This window comes from Lissotriton helveticus, chromosome 12 (genome assembly GCF_964261635.1).
Source record: "Lissotriton helveticus chromosome 12, aLisHel1.1, whole genome shotgun sequence".
In the NCBI taxonomy this organism is placed as follows: domain Eukaryota; kingdom Metazoa; phylum Chordata; class Amphibia; order Caudata; family Salamandridae; genus Lissotriton; species Lissotriton helveticus.
In genome coordinates, this window is record NC_136073.1 from 545930812 (window position 1) to 545957607 (window position 26796).

Sequence of the window (26796 nt, forward strand, 5' to 3'; positions counted from 1 at the left end):
TGGGTCCTGTAGTGTGCCAAAATTAAACCCTGAATGGGTGCACTGTGTCTGTTGCATGTCGCGCATTTCCAGTCCATAGATGGACCTCCGCTCACAGGGACAGTTTCAGTCCATAATCCGTGTTCCACGAATGAAGCTTGGATGGATACCAGGCCCCGTGGTACCCTGCCTTCGTGGGTCGGTGCGCTCCTCGCGGCAAGGGCTGCCGCGAAAATATTCCAGCTCCAGGTGCCTCTCAGGCAGGAACGCACACAACACAATGATCGGAGATTAGTCCTTTATTGGTTGAAACTGCCCCGTGTGAGCAGAAAGCTACTTTGGCTGCATGAAGCTTTCTGCTCAAACGGGGCAGTTTCAACCAATAAAGGACTATTCTCCGATCATTGTGTTGTGTGCGTTCCTGCCTGAGGGGCACCTGGAGCTGGAATATATACATACATATATGCAAAAAAGAAGAAGAGAACTCTGAGTAGTGCTCAGTTTAGGTGGAAAGCAGCTCCTGTTAGAGCACTCTCAACACCAGCAACACTCTAGATCTGTTCACCTCAAATGTCTGTTTTTCTATCAAAGTCTTTAAGCATAGGGCTAACACAGCGCTGTCCTTGCCGAGCTGTTGGCTTCAGTTGGTATTTTACCATTTCAAAGCTGTAATACTGTGCCTGGAGTGATAAATGGCTTTCGTCATTTTACAGCTCGGCAAGGACAGCAATATATATATATATATATATATATATATATCCAAAACACCTCCTCCCAAGGAAAGAGCGGAGGCCACACGGGGAACGGGTTGGAAACGCTTTATTGGAGTTGAGGCGGCATAATGCATTTAGGCCACAGTCAGCCGCCTTCTTCGGATGCCTTAGTGTTCAGGAGGCATTTAGGACACTTGAAAATGTAAGACCAGCTACTTCCCCATAGGTGGGAACCTGCTCCGCCACCTCCCTAATGCTTGCTCACCAGCCTAAAGTTCGTAGGAACTACAGGTCCCAGGATGCACCTGTTGTCCAGGTAGGTGCTGCAGGGGGGGGGGGGGAGAGATATACTGTCCCAGTGGAATGGCAGGGTGCTGGACACACGATGATGTGAAAAATGCCCAATTCCTGCATGGAATAATCTCCCAGCGTCTCCTCGAGTCCCCAAACACTGCTTCAGCCCCTCGCTCTAGGTACCAGGGTAGGCAGAGGCAGGAATGTGAATACATCCCGCCCTACGTTTCACCGCCATCTGGTGTCCTGGATTGTAGTGGCGGCCCACGGAACTTCCGATCCCTCGGAGCAAAAACAGAACCTGCCGAAGCATCAGCCAGCAGAGTCCGTGGCCAACTTGTAAAGCGGGGGCCTCCGTATCACGTTACTGGCAAACGTGAATTATATCCAAAACACCTCCTCCCAAGGAAAGAGCGGAGGCCACACAGGGGATGGGTTGAAAATGCTTTATTGGAGTTGAGGCGGCATAATGCATTTCGGCCACAGTCTGCCTTCTTCGGATGCCTTAGTGTAAACTAAATTATTCTGTCATCTGAAGATGGTGCTGCCAGAAAAATGTTTACATTTCCACTGACCAGTAATTGAGTTGCAGGAGCAGTAGCAGGATTAAGACCTAGATTTGTGGAAATGCTGGGCACGCTCACTTTGTTTTAGAAGCTTTTCTACCAAATTTAGTACAATTAGGCATGATGGAGGGGCAGGCAGTAACATCAAGAGCAGACTGAATAGGGCCAGGAATGCCATCAGGATGCTGAACAATGTGTGCACGTCATCTCTGTACAGCACCAACACCAAGCTGAGCCTTTACCAGAACTGCGTTCTGTCCTCACTCCTGTATGGAACACAATGCTGGCGTAAAATGAAAAGCGACATCACCAAACTGTCAGCCTTCCACACCAGTAACCCGAGAAGAATTTGGTCGACTTTATACTGAAAAGGTTTAATAAATAAAAAAAATTAAAAACCCGAAAATAATTTTGTGCATTTTCTGGCCTCAAACCATCTCCAACCAGGAACCACTCACCAGATGCAAGCATGAGAATATGGACACCATCCTTATGAGAAATAGATGGAGATGAATAGGACATACCATCAGAAGAGAACATGACTCCATCACAAGAACAGCTCTTCACTGAACCTCAGAAGGCAAACTGATGAGAAGCAGGCCACAAAACACCTGAAGGTGAACTTTAGAAACAGAAATGAAGACTCGGAACCACAGTGGAAGTCCTTTGTAAGTAAGTCCTTTGTAAGTAAGTCTACCATTTGTCTTCTTCTCTGCTCACAATACCATTACTCCCCAGGAATCACACAGAAAATGTCTTCCTCTTTTTTACGGTGTATTTAAAGCAAGATGCAACATGCTAACATCAGTAGTACGTGTGGAGCAAGTAGTGGCGGAGCAAGGGTGCCACAGACCCAGTGCACACAATGGCAACTATCCTGCTAATTGCTGGTTAGGTAGTATAATACAAAGCATTAATTAGGGGTCAGTGGGCATGTTAGGCCTCTGCGCCCTGGTGTCACTGCATCTGCTGCTCCACTGGTAGCTATGTCCCTGAAAGCAAAGCAGTTTAATGCCACTGTACTCTAACAGGCTGCATGCTTATAAATTCACATAAAGACAATACCTAAAGACAATACCTTCTAACACAAATAGCCAACTCAGCATTTCTTGGACAAACATGACTCACAAGCGTACAGAAATGTCTTCATCTTTATATTTCCTTAAGACCTTGTGAGGATTGTTGGAGGCTAGCCATACATCGTTGCAATTCGCACTGGGGTTTGGGCTTTTTCCTTCAAAATTATATCCACCAACATGTTTCAATCAGTAAGGTTTGAAATGTCAATCAGTTTATCTCCATTGGTGGAGTTAACCAGCTGATGATCTCTAAATTCATGAGAAATGGAATTTCCGTTCTTCACAAATGTTGCTTAATTTTTATCTGAAAAATAACAGAGTGTTGCCCAGTTGCACAAACAAGAAATAAAACGTTACCCCTTTTGTGTATTTAGGTGCCTTGGGTACAGTACTTCTTAAAAGCCTTCCATTTAACAGCACAGAAATAGATCGAAAACATACATTTTGTATTTTTATGAATTAGTGTATTGTTATACTAACAGGCAGCATCGTAAAAGTTATTTCAATCATTATGCTGCGATCTTACTTATTACACAAATCTCTCGGATGACAAAAAGCCCATCAGTGTACCCAGTATGAATTCAGCCCTGGAAAGTGTCAGTGAAGCCATATGCTGCTAGAACATCTTAAAGTCATGATACTAATCATCGCCATGCCTTTTTACTGGTTACATAAATTCCATTAATATCAAATACACACTCCTTTTGGTCTTAGTATCAGTTACAATACTTTACATTTCTCGGACTTGACTATATCAAACCAAAATGTGTGCGCTTAAAAGAGAACATATGATCAGAAACATACATGGAATCGATCCAAGTGCTTGAAATAGGATAACATTTTACAGGGAAATTGTAAATAATATACCACAGTGCAGCAAATTATTTTACATTCACAGCTACGGCATGCATTACGTGTAGAACTGTAAATGGGTAGTGGACAAGGATGTTCAACAAAGAATTGGGTCACAGAATAAACAATGGTAGTGATAGTTGGGGTGTTTATAATTTCGCTTGGGCACCGAGGTGAAAAACATCCATTTTGTTGACAACCACCAGATACAATTTAATTATGTTTTCAGGTTCCATACACTACCATCATCATTGCTCGGTACTTGGTATTTGTTGCTCTTCATATGAGGCCTTACATTAAAAATATGCGTCTTCCTTTAAAGGGATGTACTCTATTCTGTTTTAGGCATGATGATGCCTTCTTTTGGTTAAGATAGAGGACCCTTCTTTTTAGTAATTAGGTGGTATGACTGGTGTGCAACACATCACATTTAGGAACTGCCTACCAAAGAGAGGAAGCTGTTTGCGGAAAGACCTAATGTCATCCTACAGTTGGCTTAAAGCCCAAGTACCACTCATTGGTTGGCTTTTTGCAGCTTATTTCCCCGCTTCTTATTCGGGAGCCTGCAAGATTTTCTTCCTCTTCTTGTGTTTGTCCCTCCCTTAGAGTATGGCCTCATTACTTTTGTACTTCAACTGTTTTCTTTTTAGTTATAAACTTTATGAGAGAGCATGCCTTTTCCAGCCTTTTGCTTTGGGTACCTTTTCCCCTACCCCACAACCCCCTCCGCTGCGCTCAGAGTTGTTCACTCTCAACTGGGTGTTTCTCCCACACCTCCCTCCGTGAAGCATTCACCCTCGGGTGCTTCTCCCTCCGAGATGCTTTTTCACCTTTGTGCTTCTCCCCCACGTTCCAAAGTCCTCTCACTCTCTTTCAAGTTTGTTTTTCTCCCCAGTGCACCTCGATGCTCCCTCCTGGTGTCATTTGCGACCCTCCGCCCCCACCTGTCTCTTGCGTTTTACTTGCTACCACCTACAACCTTTGTGTTACTTCTGCACCGGTCCTCCTCTTTTCCTTCCGCTGCACTTGCAGTCCCCATATTGCTTCCACCTCTCAGCTAAAAAGATAAGTACGTTTTTGCACCTTTTTTTTTATTTCCCGACCTAACTCAGATTGGTAACCAGAAAAAAAGTCTATAAAATAATTTGGCTGGCTGCATCATAGGCTTTTTTATCATTCCTCTTTAGCCATGCTGCACAGCAATGGGTATACTGCAGAGCAATGCTAAAAACCGTCTCAAAGCCAATTGTTATTGACTTTGCCAAATGTAGTTTTGCCCATATTACAACAGTCTGCAGTGCCTTTCTTTGCAACAGCCCATTTTTAGGAATAGGCAGACAGCAGAAGGTCTAGTGAGACCTGGGTGTGAGGCTGGCTGTGTACTGGACTCATGTTTGCCTATTCAGCACAAGAGCAAGTGCGCAGCAGGAGGAATCCCTATTGCTGTTGCAAGGGTCGCCGGGCACTATGCACCTTAAGCCAATTCAGTTCCAACTCCAGAAGTAGTTGTGATGCACCAGGAAGAGTGCACAGGGGCTGAACACACCATAAGGTTGACACGTGTCCCCGTACCTCCTGTTGATTAGGCATACAATACACAAGTCGCTGTGCAACCCCAGACAAGCCTAGATATCTAAATGTAAGAAAGCAGGATGACGATGGTCTACATTACTTGTAATTTATGTGGAATAAATCAAGAGGATGTGGTGTAGTAAGAGAATCCTCGGTCTATGCTTTCATATTATGGTGATTATAGCCTTGTACGGTTCAGTGACGAAATGATTGAAATGTAATTGCAAAAAAAATTAAAAATTAAACACGCACAGGCAATGCCAATAGGTCCGGCTTTAAAATGAAAGTGTCCCCTTAGTCAATCATGGGTTTAGGCATTCAATAAATCATCATACATGCATTCCGATACTAATTTCAACGCTCACTTATTCAAATCAACCGGCTCATTCTTGCATTCATCCATTTACACAGCCACAATAATCTCAAACTTGATTCAAGAAGCTGGATAAATAAATGATCACAGCTGGATGGAGGACAAGCACTCTTTCTGTGGAAGCACACGGCATTTGACAAATCAAGCTGTTCTAAGGTTAATCAACATCACGGTGGAGCCACAGTAGTACTCTCTGTAGTACTAATGAAGGCTCTTTTTTTTTTTTTTATCACAAAGTATGGCGAAAGCTGAGCTGTCAAGTCAGATTTTAAAAACCAACAATGTCAGTAATCATTTTTAACACAAGTTGCTGTTTGTGGATAGACTTACTATGCTAACAAGCAACAAGATAGACCTAAATGTTTGAGGCTTTGCCATGCCACCAATTAAGGAGCAGGGGGTAACACAGGTGGGGCCACTGCAGTAAGAACAAGAGGGAAAAGAAGAGTTTTTTTCATAAGAGAAAGATACACTGGTGCAACTTTGAATTACAATAATATACAAAGATGTTGGTTCACATTTAGGTATACAATTAAAGCCCTAATTAGGGGACAAAAACTGTTTTGGTAGATCAGAGCTATTTTCAAAAGTCTTCTTCTGGACCATAAATAACTGGATAGAAAGGATGGAAATTAACCATACTTCTAGCACATAAATGACGAGATGAAAGCATATCATTTTTTGCCTGTAAGAGGAACAGGGTGTAACCGAGTATAGTCTGAGGAAGTGCCCGTTTCCATTTTAATAAGGAAAACAATCTAGGTTTTGAATCGTGAGTGGAATAACAGCTTACATTGTAATAACATATTAGCTCAGTAATACAAGGAACCGGTTGTAAGGAAGCAGTTTTTTTCCTGCAAGTCCTGTTGGTAGAGCTCAGTGCTTAACTTGAGCCAGTGGTTTGTGCTGCTCGGCACAGGCACTTAATTGTTGGCGGCATTGGCTCTAGTGATAGTTCACCACATGGTGGAACTATGTGTCTAATTTTGAGATGAGCACAACACCAGTGGTTAATAAGTCAATCAAAAAAAAAAAAAACGAACAATACCTGCCACTCATACCATTAACATAGCTTTGGGTGGCCTGTAATAGTCTGAATTATCACACTTGTAGGAGTGAGATGATTGGTAGGCGTTTTTGCACTGTCATTGGCAGCACTGGCATGGGCAATGGGTGGTGCAAGGTACCTGGGAGTATACACATCATGTGAGCCCTATCCCGGCACCTCATGAAATGCTGGTGTGCTCTTCATCAATTCAGCACTCAACAAGGGACAACTGTACAGAGCAAGAGGTAATTTATAACCTGGTAAGAGGGATGTTCTTAGAGACTATTGTTCCACCACTGACCTAACTACAACTGTATTTTCAGTGATATGTACATTACAACAATGAACAGTGTGTTGGTGCTAATAGACGTGTTTGGGACCTAAGATGATATTAAAATTGTCTGTTTAAAGAACAATAAAAAATCTTACATTCCTCTAATCATCCAGTCCTCCCCTAAGGATAGTGTACCAGATCCTAAACACCTCTGCAAATTAGTAAAAGGGATAAGAGAAACATACAACCAAAAGAATGTGCATTATGTAGGAAGGTGGCTACCTGACTATGGTTACCCCAGATTTTTTGCCTGTGTTTAGCTGTTTTTTTTGACTTAGTTGACCTGGTTCCCTGCTAATCAGGGCCCCAGGCCATCTGCTCTCTCTGTAAAATGGATTCCATGTACCCTAGGTACATACCACAATTGGAAATGGACTCCTTGTCAGCCCCTGTATAATGCACTATAGGTGCCCAGGGCATAGGGGCCACCAAGGCCTACCAGGGGCTGCAGCATATCTTTTGCCACCCCTGGCTGGTTCTTAAATTGACACAACTGGCTGATCACTCAGCTGGGGTAAGGTGGTGTAATCACCCCTTACTTAGATATAGTATACCTATATCTAAACCTATATCTGGACACATATAAACCTGTGAGCCACTCCTATGGAAGGCCTCATCAATCCTGGAGGCAGAGTGCGTGGTTTAATGTGAGATGGAGCTCTAGCATGAGCTGAGCCTGTCTGCAGCTGTCGGGAACAACTCCCTAAGCTGTTTCAGGATAATGCCATACCATATACTCTTAAGTGCCTTATAATCCTCGCGGTTATATAGCAACTCGGGTTTGGCTTTATCAAAACATGTTGTGTAAGGTGTCATACGATTTGGAATACTATCCCCTCGCCAGTTCTGGCGACGGGGATAGCATTCCACCCCTCTAGAGGGGTAAGACATGTTCCTTTACTTTAATGCGGTTAATTTCAAAAAGGGCCTTAGATCCACAAAATGGATGCCTCTGCCACAGACAAGAGTCTGGACCCCTGCAGCTGACCGAAACTCAGCAGATGGGGCCTGGACAAAGGGTTTCCTGCCACAGGAGGGTGTCACCACCCTCCAGACAGGAGATAGTGGATTGTAGCAGGGAGGTCTGAAAGAAACCAGACACTGCCTGGGGCGCACAAGGCTGCCCCTTGCATAATCCGGCCAAACCGGTTCTGGGGCACTCCAGCCCTCGTGCCAGGGCGGCCTGGATCAAAGGAAAGGGGTGTATCCACCCCCTTCCTGGGTCCCCCCCATAGGGGGGGACCTAGCAGGTAATCACGCCCCCCAGATTGGAATAAGAGTGGGAGCAGTGCCAATGCACATCAGCTTTCCTGGAAGAAACATTAGAAACAAAACTCTGGACCCTAGGACCTCCATCTCAACGTGGAAGCCCGAAGAATCTCCCTTGTGGTCAAGGAGTGACCACCCTGCAGCAGCAGGCACCATCCAGCCCTCGACGTCTACTTAGTTGCAGTTCCCGCCGGAACTCGAGCGACTGAGATCGACGAGATCAAGCTTGCCTGCCTTCCAACAGCCCGATCCACAGTCCCTGCAGAGCTGAGACCCGTGGAGGCGACCGGAAGCGTGGGGCACGACATTTTGAATTGACCACGAGACGCTGACCGTGCAGCCCACGAGTGACCCTCGAAGCTGTGCACCGGGGTTTGAGAAGCCCCCACCCTGAGCTACTCTTGAGCCGAAGTTCAGCCCTCCACACTCGACGAGTGCTGCGTGGGGCCCTTCTGCTCCATTTGGCTCAACGCGTTGGCCCGGTCACTTGCCAGCCGGCTAGTGGTCCCTGTGCCGATGAAACTACAAAGAAGACTCGTGAATCTGGTTGCTCCAGATCCACACCAGCTCCCCTGAAAAGGAGCCCCCACTCTGACCTTCCTGGTTCGAGTGAGAAGCAATCTCCCGGTTCCGCGTGGATTGCTCTTGCCAAGTGTTGTTTGCTCCAAACTTGAAGCCGACAGCGCCGACGGTGAGAGCCTGCGTGGGACAGATCGTGACCTGCTCCTGGACGTCGCAGATGCCCCAGAGCCCACGTGACAGCGGAGAGAAGCTCCTCGACGACCACCTGATTGCGCCCGACATTGCCTGGTTCCGTCCTGGTTCCACCCTGGTCACTGCTGAGTGACCCAGACTCTGTCCCCTCTGCTTTCAGGTACCCTTCGACTTGAGTCCACCCTTGGACTCCACCGGACACTTCATCTTCAACCTGCCTGCAGCCCTTTCAGCTTCAAGCACCAAGAGCCTGCGTGTCAAAACCCGACGCCACTTCGACCCTGTGCACCCACTTCCTGTGGGTGAGGTAACTTTGCTCCGCCGGTGTTCCCACACTGGTGCACATCTCTAGGGTCTGTGTGTTAAGTTTTGTTCCTCTAGGTCCAGCGGAAGTGTCCTTAAACTTTAACTTTATAACTTTTACGCACCATTGGTTAACATTGGTGCATGCGTGCGCTTTCCGCACATCTCCCGAATCCCGAGGGCCATTCCCGACTTCAGCATTGCTTGTCCTGACTACTCCCAGCGATTCCCTAGGCCCTAGGCCTAACCACTGCTCGATTGGTATCCCTTATACCACTTGTTTAGTATATGGTTTGAGTGGCCACCCGCCCTCATCCATAATTGTGCAACTTGTATGTTTAAACAGTGCTTTTGATTTAACGCTTGTGCCCCTTTATTCATAAAGAATACTGGGGATTGTTTTTAGTAATAAACACATATATTTTTATAATATATACTTGTGTGGTGTCCTTTCATTTGATATTACAGGATTGTATGTGGTAAAACAGCTCGCTTAACACGACCTCTTAAGTTAAGCCTTTAGGCTGCTTAGTCCATGCTACCCCTAGGATAGCTTGTCTAATAAGGTTGACTTACAACCAGACACCATAAGGGATTGTTTGGTCTGATAATAGGTGGTTCCAGAATTGGAAACATCACCTATCAGGCCAACTTCTCACACATAACTAGCGATAAATGTGAAATAAATAATACATAATGTACAGTAGAAAAAAACCTACAAACTCAAAGCAGCAATTGACTCAAAATTAGTTTTGCATAGGGTGCAAACCAAATGCAGCGTAAACTCTCTACTTTCTGTTGAAATTGACACTGTCTACAGTCTACCACTTTCATTCCAATGGCTATAGCTTCAAGAATATAAGGAACGGTTAATATTGGCTGGTTCATATGTGTCCTCCCTATGGGCAAGTGGCTATATCTATCTGATAATGCTCTCTCTTCGTTTACTTTCACAATTGAATTGATTATACATATAAAATACCGGCTCCCACTGAGCTTTCATACTTTGCAATGGCTAAGGATACAGGAAAATGTACTCCACCAGAGACACTCATTAGGGCAAAGGCCTGCCCCCACGCTCTTCATATTCGCTGTGGAATGCATGCACCTGACATTTCGTCACTGACCACAAACTGAACTAATTACACTTGAAGACAGGCCTAACAAGGTGCTACTTTGGTTTAGAATATCGTAATGGGTCTCAAACCCCATAATTCGTTTTTAAAGGCATAATGTACCAATAGACTTGCTAAAACGATATTTGGGCCAAGACGAACTTCCTCCTATTGAACATGGGAAGCAAATATGTTAATATCCATGAGTGCAAGTGCTATTATTTAGAAACTATGACATGTCTTCTCGAACTGTAGTGTCACAAACTATCACAAACTAACGGCTATGCCACGGTTGACCCTTCTTGTTAGGATGCCACCATGGTTGAATCAACGATCAATTATTCTTCACATGCCATTTCACTGCCAAACATATGCAACTGAAAAGCACGTGGTATGTTTCCTGCAAAATGTTATGAGACAAATAGGTGGAATGTCGGGTACAAAAATCATGCTCAACTCTTTACACAAACAAGGTTAATGAACTGCTGTGGAGATCCTGGCAAAATACCCTAACCTCAACGACTGAGGAGTAATCGGGCACACACTTAAACAGAAAGGCGATATCATAACAAAAGACTTCGAGTAAATGTCCCAATTAATCGAGACATTCTTGTGACTCAGGGAGAGAACATTTCTTAACAAGGACAAATGATTACAATAAAACTGTTATAATGATGAGATCTACAATACAAATAAATTACAAATACTTTACCCTGCTCCTATGTCAAGGAACTGGATAATATGCTCTTTAAATACCCCAGTAGTTAAGTATTGCTTTGAAGGTAGACGAGCAGGGTGGGAATCAACAGTTGCCAATCTAAGGTTTGACAAGGGGATCTCGGATTTACTAAGTAGACTGAGGGATGAGGCATGGAATCGCGGATACCATCTTCCACGATATAGAGCACACTCCTGCCACTGCAGAGTGACTGGGTGGTCAGAGGACATAAAGCTGAAATTGACATTAATATTTACCACTCTGGAAGAGAAAAATCTATCGTTTATCACTGCCGTTCACAAATGATTATCACCGGTTTAGAGAAAAGATTAACAAAAACAGATCAGTTGTTGCATTGCTGATCAGCGTAAAGGAGGAGAAATATGCAAACATCTTTAAACTTAAATCACATTAGTCTAGAAGATTTAAGGAGAAATCTCCCAACAAGAAACCGCCTAATCAATAAATGCTTCAAACGAGGTCAGATGAATAAAGCATTCCTTTAGATTTGTTTGTGACAACACTTGGTTGTCCGAGGTAACCGGAGTAATTGACCTGATGTCTAGAGACACACACAGAGGCACAACCAGACCCGAACTTAGGGGGGGGGGGGCTAACACTCCCAGCCAGGGCTGGCCCTAGCACTCTCACACACGGTGCAACAGTCTTTTTTGGTGCCTCTCCCCAATTTCAGCCTTCTCCATGAATTACCTCGGTGCCACTCACCTTTCTGACAAACATTTCATTTTTTATAGCGCTACTCATAGTTTACTCACACTCAGTTCTGTGATCTACATGCTACATGTTCTTTGTATCAGGCACATTAACCCTCTGCACTGTGTGGGTGGAAGGAGTGCCCATGTGAGTGCAGGGTGAGCGATGCAAATGTGACAGAGTAGGGTAAGAGGAGTGACTGCAGGGTGAGGTGACCATATAAATTGGGGTGTGGATGTAAGTGCCAAGTGGGACGCATGAATGCATGGTTAGTGATGGGCTTGTTTGAGTGAGATTGCAGATTGAGCAGTGAGGGGGACAGGTGAGTGAAGTGTCACATGAGTGCAGGGTGAGTAGTGTGCTCGTGTGACTGCAAAGTGAGGTACAGGGTGAACTGCGCAAGTGCATTGTGAGGGCAGTGATCACTGTGAGTGCAGGGTGAGATGGTGAATCGTGTGAGTGCATGGTGATCAGTGGGAGCGCGCTGTGAGTGCAGGGTGAGCATGAAAGTGAAGGGCGAGAAAGAGGTGAGTTGTCTGAATGCAGGGTACATTCACAGAAACTTGAAGTAACTCAGCATGTTAATGACGGCAGCGTAGGGTTTCAGATATAAGTTAAACTATTGCTATTATGCAGGGCTTTAAGTGGGATGAAAAAAACTGGGGAGGTGTATCAAAGAGGAGTGGCCGATATAATTAACGGTGTGGGTTAAAACATTTATGCCAAAAAATCTGTGCTCAGCATAATGTGTCACCCGACTGGTATTTCGCTGCTTCTGTTAAAAATGGCTTTACACACCCCTTTAAGGTAGGTTTTTACCAAGAACCGTACTCACGAAGCTGGTTTAACTCTAATGACCTCCTGCTACCTGTGCCAAGTCAATATTAAGCATGATGAGCCCACTTATGATCAGGAAGCAGAGCTGTAATGCAAAGCAGACAACCCCTGACGTCACATTTCATGATTAAGACCTATGTATTACCATCATCGCCCTGTTTGTCATCACAGAAATGAGAAATCCCACTTGAGGAGCACTGTAGCACCCAGGCAATAATGAGGCATGTATTTATAATTTTAAGCACCCCTCTGTCTCAAAAATATTAATAACAAGAAGGCATCCTGGCATAAGGAAACTAAAAACTCTTGGCTGGATAACATGGTCATCACAGATAGATAGAGGTGAGAGAAGCAAGTTTTCAAATACATACCAATGGGTTGAAAACTACTCCCACAAAGGGGTTACCACGGCTGCCATTTGCCTGAAAACATAATAGACTATTCCGTACAAAATGCCTTTTATTTATGTAATTTATAGGTTGAAATAACAACAACAAAAAACATAGTTGGCGGCTTACTGACGGTTTTGCACTTTTCATACAGACGAATTAAACTAAACATACATCAAAGCTGCTAAGACTTGTCCAGGTGAGATGTGTTTTCCACACGTAGCAACGGCTCTAACAAATGGAATTTGCCCTATATCCACTGGTGAATGGAGCGAGTAGCAGAAAGCGGAAGCAAACTGCTACAAAGGTTAGCAGCAAATAAAGTAATGTGAAACCTCCCTGCAGCTAATTACTCGGAGTAGTCGATAATGACTTTCAATTTTGAAGCAAGCAGTGTTGGGCAGCTTTTTCATTACAATAGTAGTTAGTGAACTTAACGTGTTGATTAGTGGTTGGGGGCCAATAAACTGTGGCGTCAATTGCGACACTTAGACACAAAAGTACGCTTTCCTGGCAGAAGCGAGGCTCGCCAAGCAAACGGACGGTGCAGCAATATCTATGTTGTGACGCATCTATTAACTGAGTCTTGTTCATACAGGCCAATGACACGAATATCAGTGAGAGAGGATCCGTCCTGCAGAATTCTTTTACAGCAGCAAGCATCATACATGTGGGTAAAATATAAAGTCATAACATTTACTGAAATTGCACCAGTCTCATTCTCTATGTTTTCTGTTTACGGTTGTGAAAGTGGAATCTGAGCCGTACCATCCCAAGCATTTCTGTTTTCACGGTATTACATTTGAAAGTCAAGCCATTTAGAAATAGGTGAATATACATGTTTTCAGAGCCAGAAGTCAGTCAAACATCGCATTGTTGTAATTTCTATAGGGAGAATCGGACAAAGTACATTTTTAGAGCTGCATATTACAACTAGCATCAGCTAGGATTGTTGATGCCATAACTAACGTGACAACACTGCTGCAAAGTTTGCAATGAAATAATATACAGCCATAGGGATGCTGCACCCGTATACGTCTAGAATATGAGCATGTGAACGCCTTGACTGGTACAGGCAAGTTGCTATTCTCGTCTGCTTTTATGCTACATACCTAAAGTCGTATTGGTTTAATATTTGTGTCAACTGTATCACCTATGCGACAGAAATTCTTGACTAGATTTATTTCACATTTTGCCTGTTTAGAAAGCAATAGAGAAACACACCTATCTAAAAAGAGCACAACACTTGCGTTATCCGAACCTGAACTTCTACAACAAAGAAGTGTGAGCACAATGTGGAGTAGTTTGGGCTAATTACCACCAGATATCTGACCACAATTTGACTGACAGTATCAAGCAGACGGTGACTGTACTTTAAAAAAAAACACATTATAGCAACGTCCCATGTAAGGTGTCCTCTGGAGGCCGCCCATATACAAATGCTGCTCCATGTTTGCGCTTATAAACCAAATTAATATAGAAATGCTTACAAAATGAAAGGCGTGGATATACTTTACACCATCGTCTGCTAAAGATAATAAAAAGTAACATGTTTATAACAAACAAAGCCCTAGAGTGGATTTCCGTGCAGTATAGGGAGGAGCATGCATAATACCACTTTTAAATAATTGTGAACGATCATCTTAAAATGGCATTCTTATATTTTAACTGAACATTAGGAGGGGGAAATATTTTGAATAAATTACAATTGAAATGACGATATCCTCTTTTTTTTATGACAAACATTTCGAGCCACCAGGGCGCAATACATCCTTAACCCTGTTAATGGGATTAAAATATAGATCGTTTAACCTTCGATCGCCCCAAATTACTCCCTCTTAACCCGCATCCCCACCAATGCCCAGCCCAATAGTGTAAGGGGGTGTCAGTTCATACGGTTAACATGCAGAAGATCGCATACCACCTGGGGGATGTTAAGCAGAGAGGATCGCGTCCAGGTCGCTCAAGGTCAAAATCACTTACCACTTCGATTACTTTGAGAATGCCGAGATGGGAGCGCAGGTAGTCCGAGTCACACCGGATGCCCCCCAGCCCGTGCCTCTGCATGACGGGCTCCGTGGTGGACTGGTAAGGGCTGCTGGCCCCCACGATCATTGACGTGCTAGAAGCTGCTCCGTCGAAACCATCCGCGTCCTCGCCGGTGCCCCTCATCTTGAACCGCAACAGGTGGCGAGCGGGTTGTGTCCAGATTTGGGGAACCCTTCGCGCCGCTCACCAAGTCCACCTGACAGATGGACGCCTCAATTAGAGTGGCAGATAAGCCACGATTCCCAGATATCCAAAACAGAGGGCATATGTTTATGTCGGTGTGCAAATAAGGAGCCGGGCGATCCTTGGAGGGCTGCGAAGGCTGGCTGCAGTTAAATCACAAGCAGCTGGAATCAGTGGAGGCTGGGCACCTTTCCAGAAGATGAAATCGCTGTACTGTTAAAAGATATTGTCTGGGTGAGCTGGAAGCAAAAGACAAACGGTAGACGGTGTTTCTGTTTCAAAAAGGCTACATCGTTTGGTAAAAGCAAAGACTTCCCAGCGGACCGCTCAAGTGAAGGGGCGTGGGGGTTGTTTCTTCAAAAGCCAGGAGTGCTTCAGCCAGGATAGACGGAATTCCAAGCGCTTCCAATCAATGTGTACAGCTCAGCATGCCCCCTAAGCCTGAGAGCGGGAGCTAAGACAGAACTGCTGCAGTCTGCAGACTACATTCTAAAGTGTGGGCGGTTAAAGGGGTAAGTCTTCAAAGCTTAGGGCGCCTACCTCCGGCTGAGTTCGCCACTAGAAGGAATGTGTGTGGCTGAGCGAGGCCACCTGAGGCACCAGTGGTGACTACCTGTACATTAGACTGCCCGTGACTTGAAAAAGAAATCTTCTGCCTGCTCTTACTCCTTTAAGGAAGGTCTTTTGTCTAGTAATTACTGAAGTACTAGAGCTAGGCACTCAATTACTCAGAGCCAATCAGATAGGCGGAAACAACCCCTCCCATTTACGGTGGAAATGTATGTTGACCTAGGATTGGTTAGCTAAATTATTATCATGCTATTGGCTGTTTGAGCTTTCGTCACATGTCCATTGGTTGTGAGGCTTCAGAGAGGGTACAGTGGTTTAGGATTGGTTAAGAAAATGTTTGTCAGTTGTTCCTTGGCTACGAGGCATGGCGTCGACAGGGGCCCTTGATACGGTATTTAGCGACTACTCGCCGCACCTTCAGTCAATGGGCGGTACTTCATGAAAGCAAGCTCCGAGGTACTGACTCTTGATCGAGCGATTGACCTACGGAGCAACCTACCAGAGTAGTGGTTTATATTCTCTTTAGAGGACTGAACGTTAGTAACGAGGCAACAACATCACGTGACTATTGCTACATCACGTGACTAGTGCTGCCTAACGCTATTTTGTCTCTTTTTATTTTCTTTTTTATTTTTGCGATTTTATATAGCGCGAACTTTACCCGAAGGTGTCAGAGCGCTTTACATAGGACCCAGTTTCAAACATAAGGACTGAAGGTTACAAGCGGACAACAAGTTTGCAAATTTTTGACTTACATAAGAACCAGTTGAAAACATACGGACTTAGGATTACATACATTATAAAAAGGTACAAACGGAAAAAATTGCAAATGTACAAGAGATAAAGTCACACAAGAAGGAGATAAAAATGGATAAATTCTAGGCATATACTAGTGATATCTCTATCTACTTAGGGAGGGGATACACATGGATATACTCTAAGAGTCACATAGGAATGGTAGAGAGCACAGCGGACTCCTGCATACACTAGTGATTAGAGTTATCTCTATATACATAGGGAAAGGGTAAGACTGGATATACTCTAAAAGTCACATAGGAATGGTAGAGAGCAATGCGTACTACGGCATTTTCTAGTGATTAGAGTTATCTCTATATACAAAGGGAAGGGATACACATGGATAAACTCTAACAGTCACATAGGCGACTAGTCGTTAGAGTTATCTCTATATACATAGGGAAGGGATACACATGGATATACTCTAAAAGTCACAACGGAGACTAGTCATTAGAGTTATCACTATATACATAGGAAGGAATATGACTGGATATACTCTAAGGGTCACATAGGAATGGTAGAGAGTACAAAGGTCTACTGCATACACTAGTGATTAGAGTTATCTCTATATACATAGGGAGGAGATATGACTGGATATACTCTAAGAGTCGCATAGGAATGGTATATGGTGCAAGGTCTAAAGCAATTACCATTAATTAGAGTTATTACAAAAAGTCAAAGAGCAGAGTTCCATAAGTGTGGATGCAGTCACAGCACAAAGGGAGGGTGGGAGGGATGCAAGGGTATGGAGAGAAGGGGAAGCAGAAAAGGGAGGAAACATTTGAGGATCATCCACGGGGAAAAGGGTTAAAGGACGAGGGAATGGGAGGAGGGCTAGAGTCCAGAGAAAACTGTCCGAAAACAGCAGCAACGTGTCGGTCAGGACAAGAAGTCCAGGAGAGAAGGTGGGAGTTCAGGTGGGAGATGAAGTTGGAGGCCATCTTGGAGAGCTTGCGGTCATCCGGCTCGGTGGGCGTGAGAGTGCGCAAGGTGGTGAAGGTGTTGATGCGGTCACGCGTTGGCCGTGGGACGCTGCGACGGCAGCCGGTGGGACAGAAACAAGTTCCAGTAAAAACTAAAACAATCCAGAGGCACTGTCTTCGCAGTGTATCGGTGGCCGGACTCAACCATGGGCAGCAGCCGCCCGACAGGGGTAGTGGATCTGATCAGGAGACCTGTGCCAAAAAGTAGTAGTCACTGACGTTGCGGGGCGCGAGGGCCAGGGTCCCCCAAAGCACGGCCCACCCCTCGGAAGTTGCTCTACCGAAGGCTGTTTGGGGCTGGGGTTTACTTACCCGAACTAAGCCGCCCTCACATCCATGATCTGAGAAATGAGGGCAAGTGTTGTGAAATTGAGTGGCGTTAGCTACACAGGTGGTCTCATGCGAGGCATCTTGCTCAGAATAGGAACTTGAATTTAGATAAATGCCTCCTGCGCAACGAATTGGGATTCAGTGAGTGGGTTCGGCCCGCCTCCCTGGCATTTAGTCTTAGGGCGGGAAGCCATGCTCCGGTGTGTGAGTAGAGGGTGTGTTTAGAGGGCTCTGGGGCCCCTCAGTGTGCAACCTTAGAATGGGGTTGGTGTTAGGCATGAAGCCCCCGGTAACGGGTGGTCGTCCGTATTTTTTTGGGTCTTGACGAGGGTATTTAAAGAGTATCTGTTATGTTCAGTAGTTAGCTCGTTCATGTCTTTCCTCTCACCTCTCCCCTCCTTTACATGAGGTCACCAGCTGGAAGTTCCGATTGACAGTTGAACAGCCTCCCAACTGTCACAGGTCATTTGCTCATTCCTTTCCACACTGACAACTCCTGTACTGTTGTGCTGTCCATGGAACTTGAATAAAGAAGTATATATCTATACTCACTGCTTCCGGATGTCATCTTTACAATAATGGCGACGAGGTAGCTGGACAACACACCGGGGAACCCACCTAAGAAAAGAGAAGAAGAGTAATCAATTTAAGGAAGCAGTCCTTCACTGAAAATTACCAAGGAGTACATCGGAACACAGGCAATAGACAAGCATTGGAGTAAGGCAAGTCGGAAGCTTGTGGAGATAACTGGGAAGAAGGAGTTAAAATATTGAAGAGAAAGTGTGAAGGATGTTAAAAGTGAATGAATACAGAAGAGAGTAAAGGAAGAAAAAAAAAGAAGTGTGGAAAGCGTAAAGAAGCATAAGCAAGTGAAACTGTGAGCAGAAATATAAAGGAAAAGTGTTTTAAAAAGGACTTAGGCTCACGGTTAAGCACCCAGAGAATACAGCGCATTTTGTTAAAGTAAAAAGTGCCTGTCGCGTGCGAGGAAAAGAATTTGTGAGGAAGAGTTATGAGCTGTGGCGAATTTGAAATCATAGTTGTGGCGTATCTCACAGTTGGAAAAAAAAAGGAAACCGGATAAGGAAGAGATGTAGAGGAATATCCATAAGACTGGTACCGGAGAGTTTGTGGCAAGTTCTTGTCAGCGCAGGCTCACATAGCAGGGCAATCTTCACAGGAATTCTCCTCAGGAGTATTGCGCAGTGAGAAACTGCGCGGTGACGTCAGATGCGCGCCACCATATTGAACGAGGAAACTTACCGGTCTAGTTTTACTTACGCTGAGGAAGCGTACGCCTGGCCTTGTCAGTAAGCAGGAAGTCAAGATGCTCTAGCGTATAACTAGTCGGATTGGAGATTAACGTCCGACAGGATTAAAAAAAACAAAAAACATTCTTGGCTCTGTTGGGTGCAAAAGCGAGGCGCATTTAACACAGGTGAATAATACAAAGCCAGATAAAACATTATTTTTTTTTTAAAACTAAGTGGAGCAGTACTGTAGAAGGATCTGTGCAGATACATAGGCATTGAAGGGAAACTACATAAGAGGTTTGAGTGGAAATTTTGGTTATGGCGTCAGGAAATATTTACAACCTACAGCCACCAGAAGCATTTTTGAAGGGTGCAGGACCACCATTAGTAACATGGGAGGAATGGAAGGAGTACTTTTGTAACTACATTTCAACATTTGATAAGAGGGAAGAACCTCTTGCACCAGAGGAAAAAAAAATACTGTTTCATTGTTTGGATGCTGGTGGTTTAAAAGGATTAGTTACTTACCTGTAATCCTAGTTCTCTTCCAGGGGTATACTCATCCAAGTCATAAGCACTGAATAGTCCCGCCCACGTGCGGGACCCCGGAGCAATAGCCAATAATATGCATATATCTACATATATATATAAATACATATAAATACGCATAAAATAACCATATATATATATAGATAATATGCATATACATATACATATGCAGCCCAAAATAACCATACTAGGCTCAAAAAACTGCCATAATAGCCTGTAAAATCTTTACATTTGCTAAATAAAGACATATAAAAACACATTATATGCTAATGTAAAGAAGAAAACACTGCCTAGGTTTTCTTTGAAACACAAAACCTTTCTCCAATCTGTTGCGTTGCCGGACCTAGGTAAATTCCTTCTGGACCTCCCGGAGAGCGACACAATCATAGGAGGGGACCTCAATGCAATAGTAGGCCCGACACTGGACACATATCCCATTAGAGAACGTCCTCGGGGAACTGCAACACTCCCTGGATTTCTAGAGGCAATGGGCATTACAGACGTATGGCGACAGTTACACCCCACAGCGTCACAATACACATACTATTCCGCTGCACACAATAGCCTGTCACGTATTGACTATTTCTTGTTCCTAGGGGTTGGACTGGGGAAAGTAGATAAAATAGAAATCCTGCCAAGAGGCATATCTGACCATTCCCCAATATCCCTGTCACTCATCACTAAGGAGAAGAAACGTGCTAGAATTTATCCACTATACCCGAACTACTTAAAAATCCCTAAGATCAGGAAAGAACTTAAATTAGTGACCACACACTATTTCGAGGAAAACGCGGGATCAGTGTCCTCTCCGTCGGTCTTGTGGGAAGCGTACAAAACGGTCCTGCGGGGAGAAGCGATAGCAGCAATTACAGGGCACAAAAGAGAGTCACAGCGAGAGCTCACAGAGCTCGAGCTGACACTCCACAACGCGAACAATACCCACATGGCGGATCCCACGCCGGAAGCAGCACACCTATTACAATTACGGCAGCGGCAATACCAAGCCCACCTTAAAACGAAAGTCCAAGGATATCTCACAAGCACAGCACATAGAATATATGATGTAGGCGACAAAGCTGGGAAAATGCTGGCGTGGTTAGATAAGAGAGAGGGTAGTAATAGAGGTATACAGAGGCTACACTCACATGACGGACAGTTGCAGACACATGCGGAAGAAATAGTGTGCACCTTGGCCCGCCACTTCCAAGAGATATATACCCCAGAGCAGGAGGTCACTGCTCAGGCGGCGTTAAGCTCGCTTGAGAACATTGACATCCCCAGGCTCCCACAGGAGGCAGTGCAAGAGCTAGAGGCCGACCCGACAGAAGAGGAAATTCAACTGGCAATTCAGGCACTGCAATCAGGAAAAGCGTTAGGACCCAATGGAATACCCATAGAATGGTATAAATCGATGGCCGATACTCTCAGTAGACCATTACTGGAAATGTACATGGAGAGCCTGGAAAAGGCGGAACTACCGCTGGACCAGCGCACCGCAACGATTGTAGCCATACCAAAGCCGGGTAAACCTCCGTCTGAATGCTCCTCATATCGCCCCATTTCCCTACTTAACGTGGAGGCCAAGGTTTTAGCAAAACTACTGGCCAACCGACTGGTACAACACCTGCAGACACTGATCCACCCTGATCAGTCAGGCTTTATGCCTCACAGGAGTACAGCACTGAATCTCAGGCGGGTTCATGGGGTGATGGCACAAGCGCACCTTCTCTCCGAAAAAGCAGTGATTCTCTCCCTGGATGCCAAAATGGCTTTTGATCTAGTAGAATGGGAATATCTATTTGCGGTATTGGCACGTATGGGCTTTGGACCGAAATACGTAGCATGGATACGACTACTTTATACGAAGTCGGTGGCACAAGTGGTGGGTAATGGTCACATCTCGCAGACGTTCCCGCTGGGAAGGGGGACGAGGCAGGGGTGCCCTTTGTCGCCCTTGCTTTTTGCCCTGGTGCTAGAACCCTTAGCAATCCTAATCAGAACAACACCGTTACTCAAAGGAATCAAATGGGAGGATGGGTGGGAGGATAAAATATCCCTATATGCGGATGATATGCTGATTTATATGGTTGAGCCTGAAACTTGGATCCCAGCATTATTGAATCTCTTTAACGTACATGGGAAGTCGTCAGGCTATACCCTGAACTGGTCCAAGTCGGTGATTTACACACTAAAGGGTCCGGATCCGGTGCTACAAACGGACTGTCCCCTTGCATTGGCCCCGAACTCCTTTAAATATTTAGGCATTGTTATTACGAACAGTGCCGCAGACTTCTTTGACAAAAACTTGAAACCGCCTATGGAACGTCTTCGTGCAGATGTTAAACACTGGGCGACCTTGCCATTGACCCTCCTCGGGCGTGCAGCCCTTTATAAAATGATGGCACTTCCTAGATTCCTATATGTACTGGAAAACACCCCATATCCTATTGTGCCGCGATACTTCAAGCAGGTCGCAGCACTGGTATCAAACCTACTCTGGAATAATGGCCCGGCACGTATAGCATATGATAAGATGACAAAGAGTTGGTATGAGGGAGGTAGCGCATTACCGAACATACAGCTATACTACTGGGCAGCCCATCTTAAAATAATAAACCGATGGATACATACTCCAAGAAGTGACCCAGCATATAGAGCGGATTGGTCGCAGCTAGGAACAGACTGCATGCTCTCAGTACTGTATAACAAATCGCAAGTCAAGAAACTGTTGGGACCGATGCAACACACAGCGGCCCTGTGGCACATAGCACAAACACGGCTAGGTTGGAAGGGGAAAATCACCAAACTAACACCACTATGGGACACAAAGACATTAGGGAACTTACGGTCTAGTAAGGGATTTACGCAATGGGACTGCATAGGAATCTCCACAGTTGGGGACCTATGGGACAAAGGCACGGTGATCGCATTTCCGCAGCTCCAACAACAATATGGCTTGGGCCCGACTAAGACGTTTAGATATGTGCAAATAAGACACGCACTGCTCCAGGCGATCCCAGTAGGCACTGATATACCAGAGTCCTCACCACTGGAGGATAGGCTGTTGACGGACTATATGCAACAAAGCGCGACCTCCCTCATATATAAACAAGCATTAGAAATGCAATCGGGCTCGGATTTATTTGAGTTTGAGCTAATGGCATTGTAAATGCCAATGTATTGTTGCTATGTGTTATGGAGTGTGTTCATGTGGTGTGTACTGCCAGTGATCTCCTTGTGAGTGTGAGAATATTGCACCGTTACTGCCTGTGTTGTCCTTCTTGTGAGTGTGAGAAGCTTGCACCTCTGCTGCCTGTGGTCTCCTTGTGAGTGTAAGAAGCTTGCACTGCTGCTGCCTGTGATGTCCTTCTTGTGAGTGTAAGAAGCTTGCACTGCTGCTGCCTGTGATGTCGTTCTTGTGTGTGTGAGAAGCTTGCACAGCTGCTGCCTGTGAGTATGAGAAGATTGCATTGTGCATCTCTGTGCTGTGCCTGTTCTTTATAAGGGACTCTTGCTCTGTTGCTGCTGCTGCCTTGGCACAGTACCTGCTGTGAGTGTGTGAGGGAAGCTTGCACCGCTGCTGCTTGTGATGTCCTTCTTGTGAGTGGGAGAAGCTTGCACCTCAGCTGCCTGTGGTATCCTTGTGAGTGTAACAAGCTTGCACAGCTGCTGCCTGTGATGTCCTTCGTGTGAGTGTGAGAAGCTTGCACCGCTGTTGCCTGTGAGTATGAGAAGATTGCATTGTGCATCTCTGTGCTGTGCCTGTTCTTTGTAAGGGACTCTTGCTCTGTTGCTGCTGCTGCCTTGGCACAGTACCTGCTGTGAGTGTGTAAGGGAAGCTTGCACCACTGCTGCTTGTGATGTCGTTCTTGCGAGTGTGAGAAGCTTGCACCTCTGCTGCCTGTCGTCTCCTTGTGAGTGTAAGTAGCTTGCACTGCTGCTGCCTGTGATGTCCTTCTTGTGAGTGGGAGAAGCTTGCACCTCAGCTGCCTGTGGTCTCCTTGTGAGTGTGAGAAGCTTGCACCGCTGCTGTTTGTGATGTCCTTCTTGTGAGTGTGAGAAGCTTGCACCGCTGCTGTTTGTGATGTCCTTCTTGTGAGTGGGAGAAGCTTGCAACTCAGCTGCCTGTGGTCTCCTTGTGAGTGTAAGAAGCTTGCACAGCTGCTGCCTGTGATGTCCTACTCACTACTCTACTCTACTCACTACTCTGCACCGGCTACTCACTACTCTACTCACTACTCTACTCACTACTCACTACTCTACTCACTACTCACTACTCTGCACTCACTACTCACTACTCTGCTCACTACTCACTACTCTACTCACTACTCTCCACTCACTACTCTGCACTCACTACTCACTACTCTGCTCACTACTCACTACTCTACTCACTACTCTCCACTCACTACTCTGCACTCACTACTCACTTCTCTACTCACTACTCTGCACTCACTACTTTACTCTCTACTCACTACTCTACTCACTACTCACTACTCTACTCACTACTCACTACTCTACTCACTACGCTACTCACTACTCACTTCTCTACTCACTACTCTGCACTCACTACTTTACTCACTACTCTACTCACCTCACTACTCTACTCACTACTCTACTCACTACTGACTACTATACTCACTACTCTGCACTCACTACTCACTACTCACCTCACTACTCTGTGGTAAATAAATAATTAATTACCGGTACTATTTTTGGATACATTAATAAAACAGATAGCTCAATAAATAAGAGGCAAGATCCGATGTATCTGAGTCTAACAGGCTTTAATCAGGCACAAGGGAAGGGACAGGATCGGAACAGCCTGAAATAGAATGGCACAAGTGGCAGCTGCGTCGTCTCATTAACAGTACAAGGTATATATAGGAAAACATTATAATTGCATTACATACAGTAGGCGTAACAAGTGACAAGCGTAAGATAAGAACACATGGGCGTAAAAAGAAGGCGTGCACATGAACATGTGATGAGAACGTCACAGAAGTGTCATAAATGGGTGGATACATGGAGGGGGCTACCTGGGCAGCTGGAACCTTTTACCTAGTGGTGCGCGCAAACGGGCCATGACGCGTTACCGGGGAGAACTGGGGGCTATGACTTCTGCACTAGAAGAGGAGACAGAAGTCTGCGATGTCAGGACGACATGTACCTATAGCATATCTGGTATCTGGTGTTTTGGAGTACATGTTGATAGAATCTAAAAGTTATCAGAGCAAAGGCTATTTGACACTAAGACTGGTGCATGCATATATTCTTCATGTATTGCGTGTGCTATGAATCTTCTATGGATATTAATACAATAATTCTCTTGCATGGAGACAGGAAGACTAGACTATAACTGGAGATGTTTATGCGGTTCGTTAGCTTAGGAATGTGAAGACGGAGAGCTGAACTGATAACTAGAGGTATAACATATTCTTGGCAGGCAGGCAGAGCCAGGCCGGGCACCGCGCTGCGTGGCAGGAAGTAAGCGAAGGGTCAGGGATGCAGGTGGGGGCTGCATCGCTCCTCGGAATGGTTCCAGGAGACTGGAGCTTGAATCTGGTGTCCGGGCCCTTTGAGGCCTAGGAACGGGGACAATACGATGAATTAACGTGCATAATGTAAAACGTGGGCAACATAGGCCTAATACTCGTTGCTTCACGAGAGCTGGAGACTGGTATACTAACGTTGGACACAACTAGAATTGCGTCTTTAATCGATCATAGGGGGATATATGCATATCGATCATGCACATATATCATAGGATGGGGAACACGTAGGCACACATGACAAGGCAAAATTCAATTTTCCTCATTCCCTCCTTGTGCCCTACGTTTCCATCAGGAAACATCTATATTCATGATACCATCTATCTGTTCATAGAGCATCATTTGCTCGTCTCGAATTTTCTTGGAACGGGACTTTGGACTAGGAATACAAGAGGTAGCACACAAGCCGCAAATCGCAGGGCCACATTGTAAACAGAGACAGCAACTGAATATGATCATTACTGTTATACCCAGGAATGACAATACTTTCCATCCCCAGGCAGATATTATACTCCAGAGCCAACCGGACCATGTCCAGGTACCTGGATTCTGGTGTAACTGATGGGCAATTTTATGAAGTCTGGTTATAGCTGAATAAACAGACGGTGCGTTATTAGGAATGAAAATGCAGCAACTAGATCCGATGACTCTACAAGCTCCGCCCCTATCGGCCAGTATGACGTCAAGGACGAGACGATTTTGGAGCACGACAAATCTCATAGCAGATTGTTCTTCAGTTAAGTTACCTAGAGCGGAAGTAGTCTCATTCACTACGGCTTCAAGGGTTCTGGTTAGCCTACGTATTAGCTTACTATTCTGGACAGGACCTATAAAGAAAAAGAAACCTTTATTGAAGTCTTGATACTGTTCTAAGGCAGTTTCAGTTTGATCGACAATTGGGGACTCGATCTCCCTTCTATGTCTAACGTGTACTAGATGTGTGTTTCTGTGATAATCGGATGGGGCTAGAAAAACTGGTGGCAGTAGGAAGGCAATGTGACATGTTCCATCCCAATCGAGGGGCAGACGTACATATGCGGTCTGACCACACACAAAATATGAATGACGTGAGGCTTTGAAAGTAGATTTCCCACTGTCACTATACTTGACCACAGTAGTACAATCACTGTGTCCTAGATGTACTGAACCATTCTTTCTGACACATAATTCGCCTTTCACTGGTAGAACTGTAATAGCAGGCAAATCTGGAGTAGTCTCGGACTGAACATTCAAAACCATGACATTCGAGGAATAATTACCTAGATCATATACTTCATTTTCTAGATCTAACCCTGTTCTATGTGAAAAACCTTCCTTGTCTGGGAAACATGTTCTATTCAGAAGGGACATATCGTTTGAGGATGACGTTAACGTGGACCATGCTCCACACGAACCATTGTGTGAAAACGGGTAGGGAAAGAGTGGCAGAACTCCCTTCGCTGTCTGGAAAGGGGGGAGTCGACCACACACCCAACAATTTGTGGCATTGCTGGTCTGATGTGAATAGTGTAACATTCGGATAAACGTATTATTGCGCATGGCAAGACGATAGGATAACTCGTGAGGAGGCAGTTCACTAAATGTGTGCTCTACTGTAACATTAGAGGGAAAATGTACATGCGAATTAATTGGAAAACATAAATGTAAGGCATAACTTATGCAGGTA

General features: G+C 45.0%; 1 protein-coding gene across 2 annotated transcripts in view; it reads right to left on the minus strand.

Annotated features, from left to right (window-relative positions):
* CMTM4 (CKLF like MARVEL transmembrane domain containing 4) overlaps positions 1–15845 on the minus strand; it is a 332246-nt gene extending 316401 nt beyond the window's left edge. Inside the window, exon 1 of one of the 2 annotated variants that reach the window (XM_078669541.1) lies at positions 14853–15809. In XM_078669541.1, coding sequence (XP_078525667.1) covers positions 14853–15041 — 189 coding nt within the window. In that variant the 5' untranslated portion in view covers positions 15042–15809. Of the gene's footprint in view, positions 1–14852 lie in introns of both variants that reach the window. The other variant, XM_078669540.1, reaches the window with a different exon arrangement.
* Positions 15846–26796: the final 10951 nt, after the last annotated feature.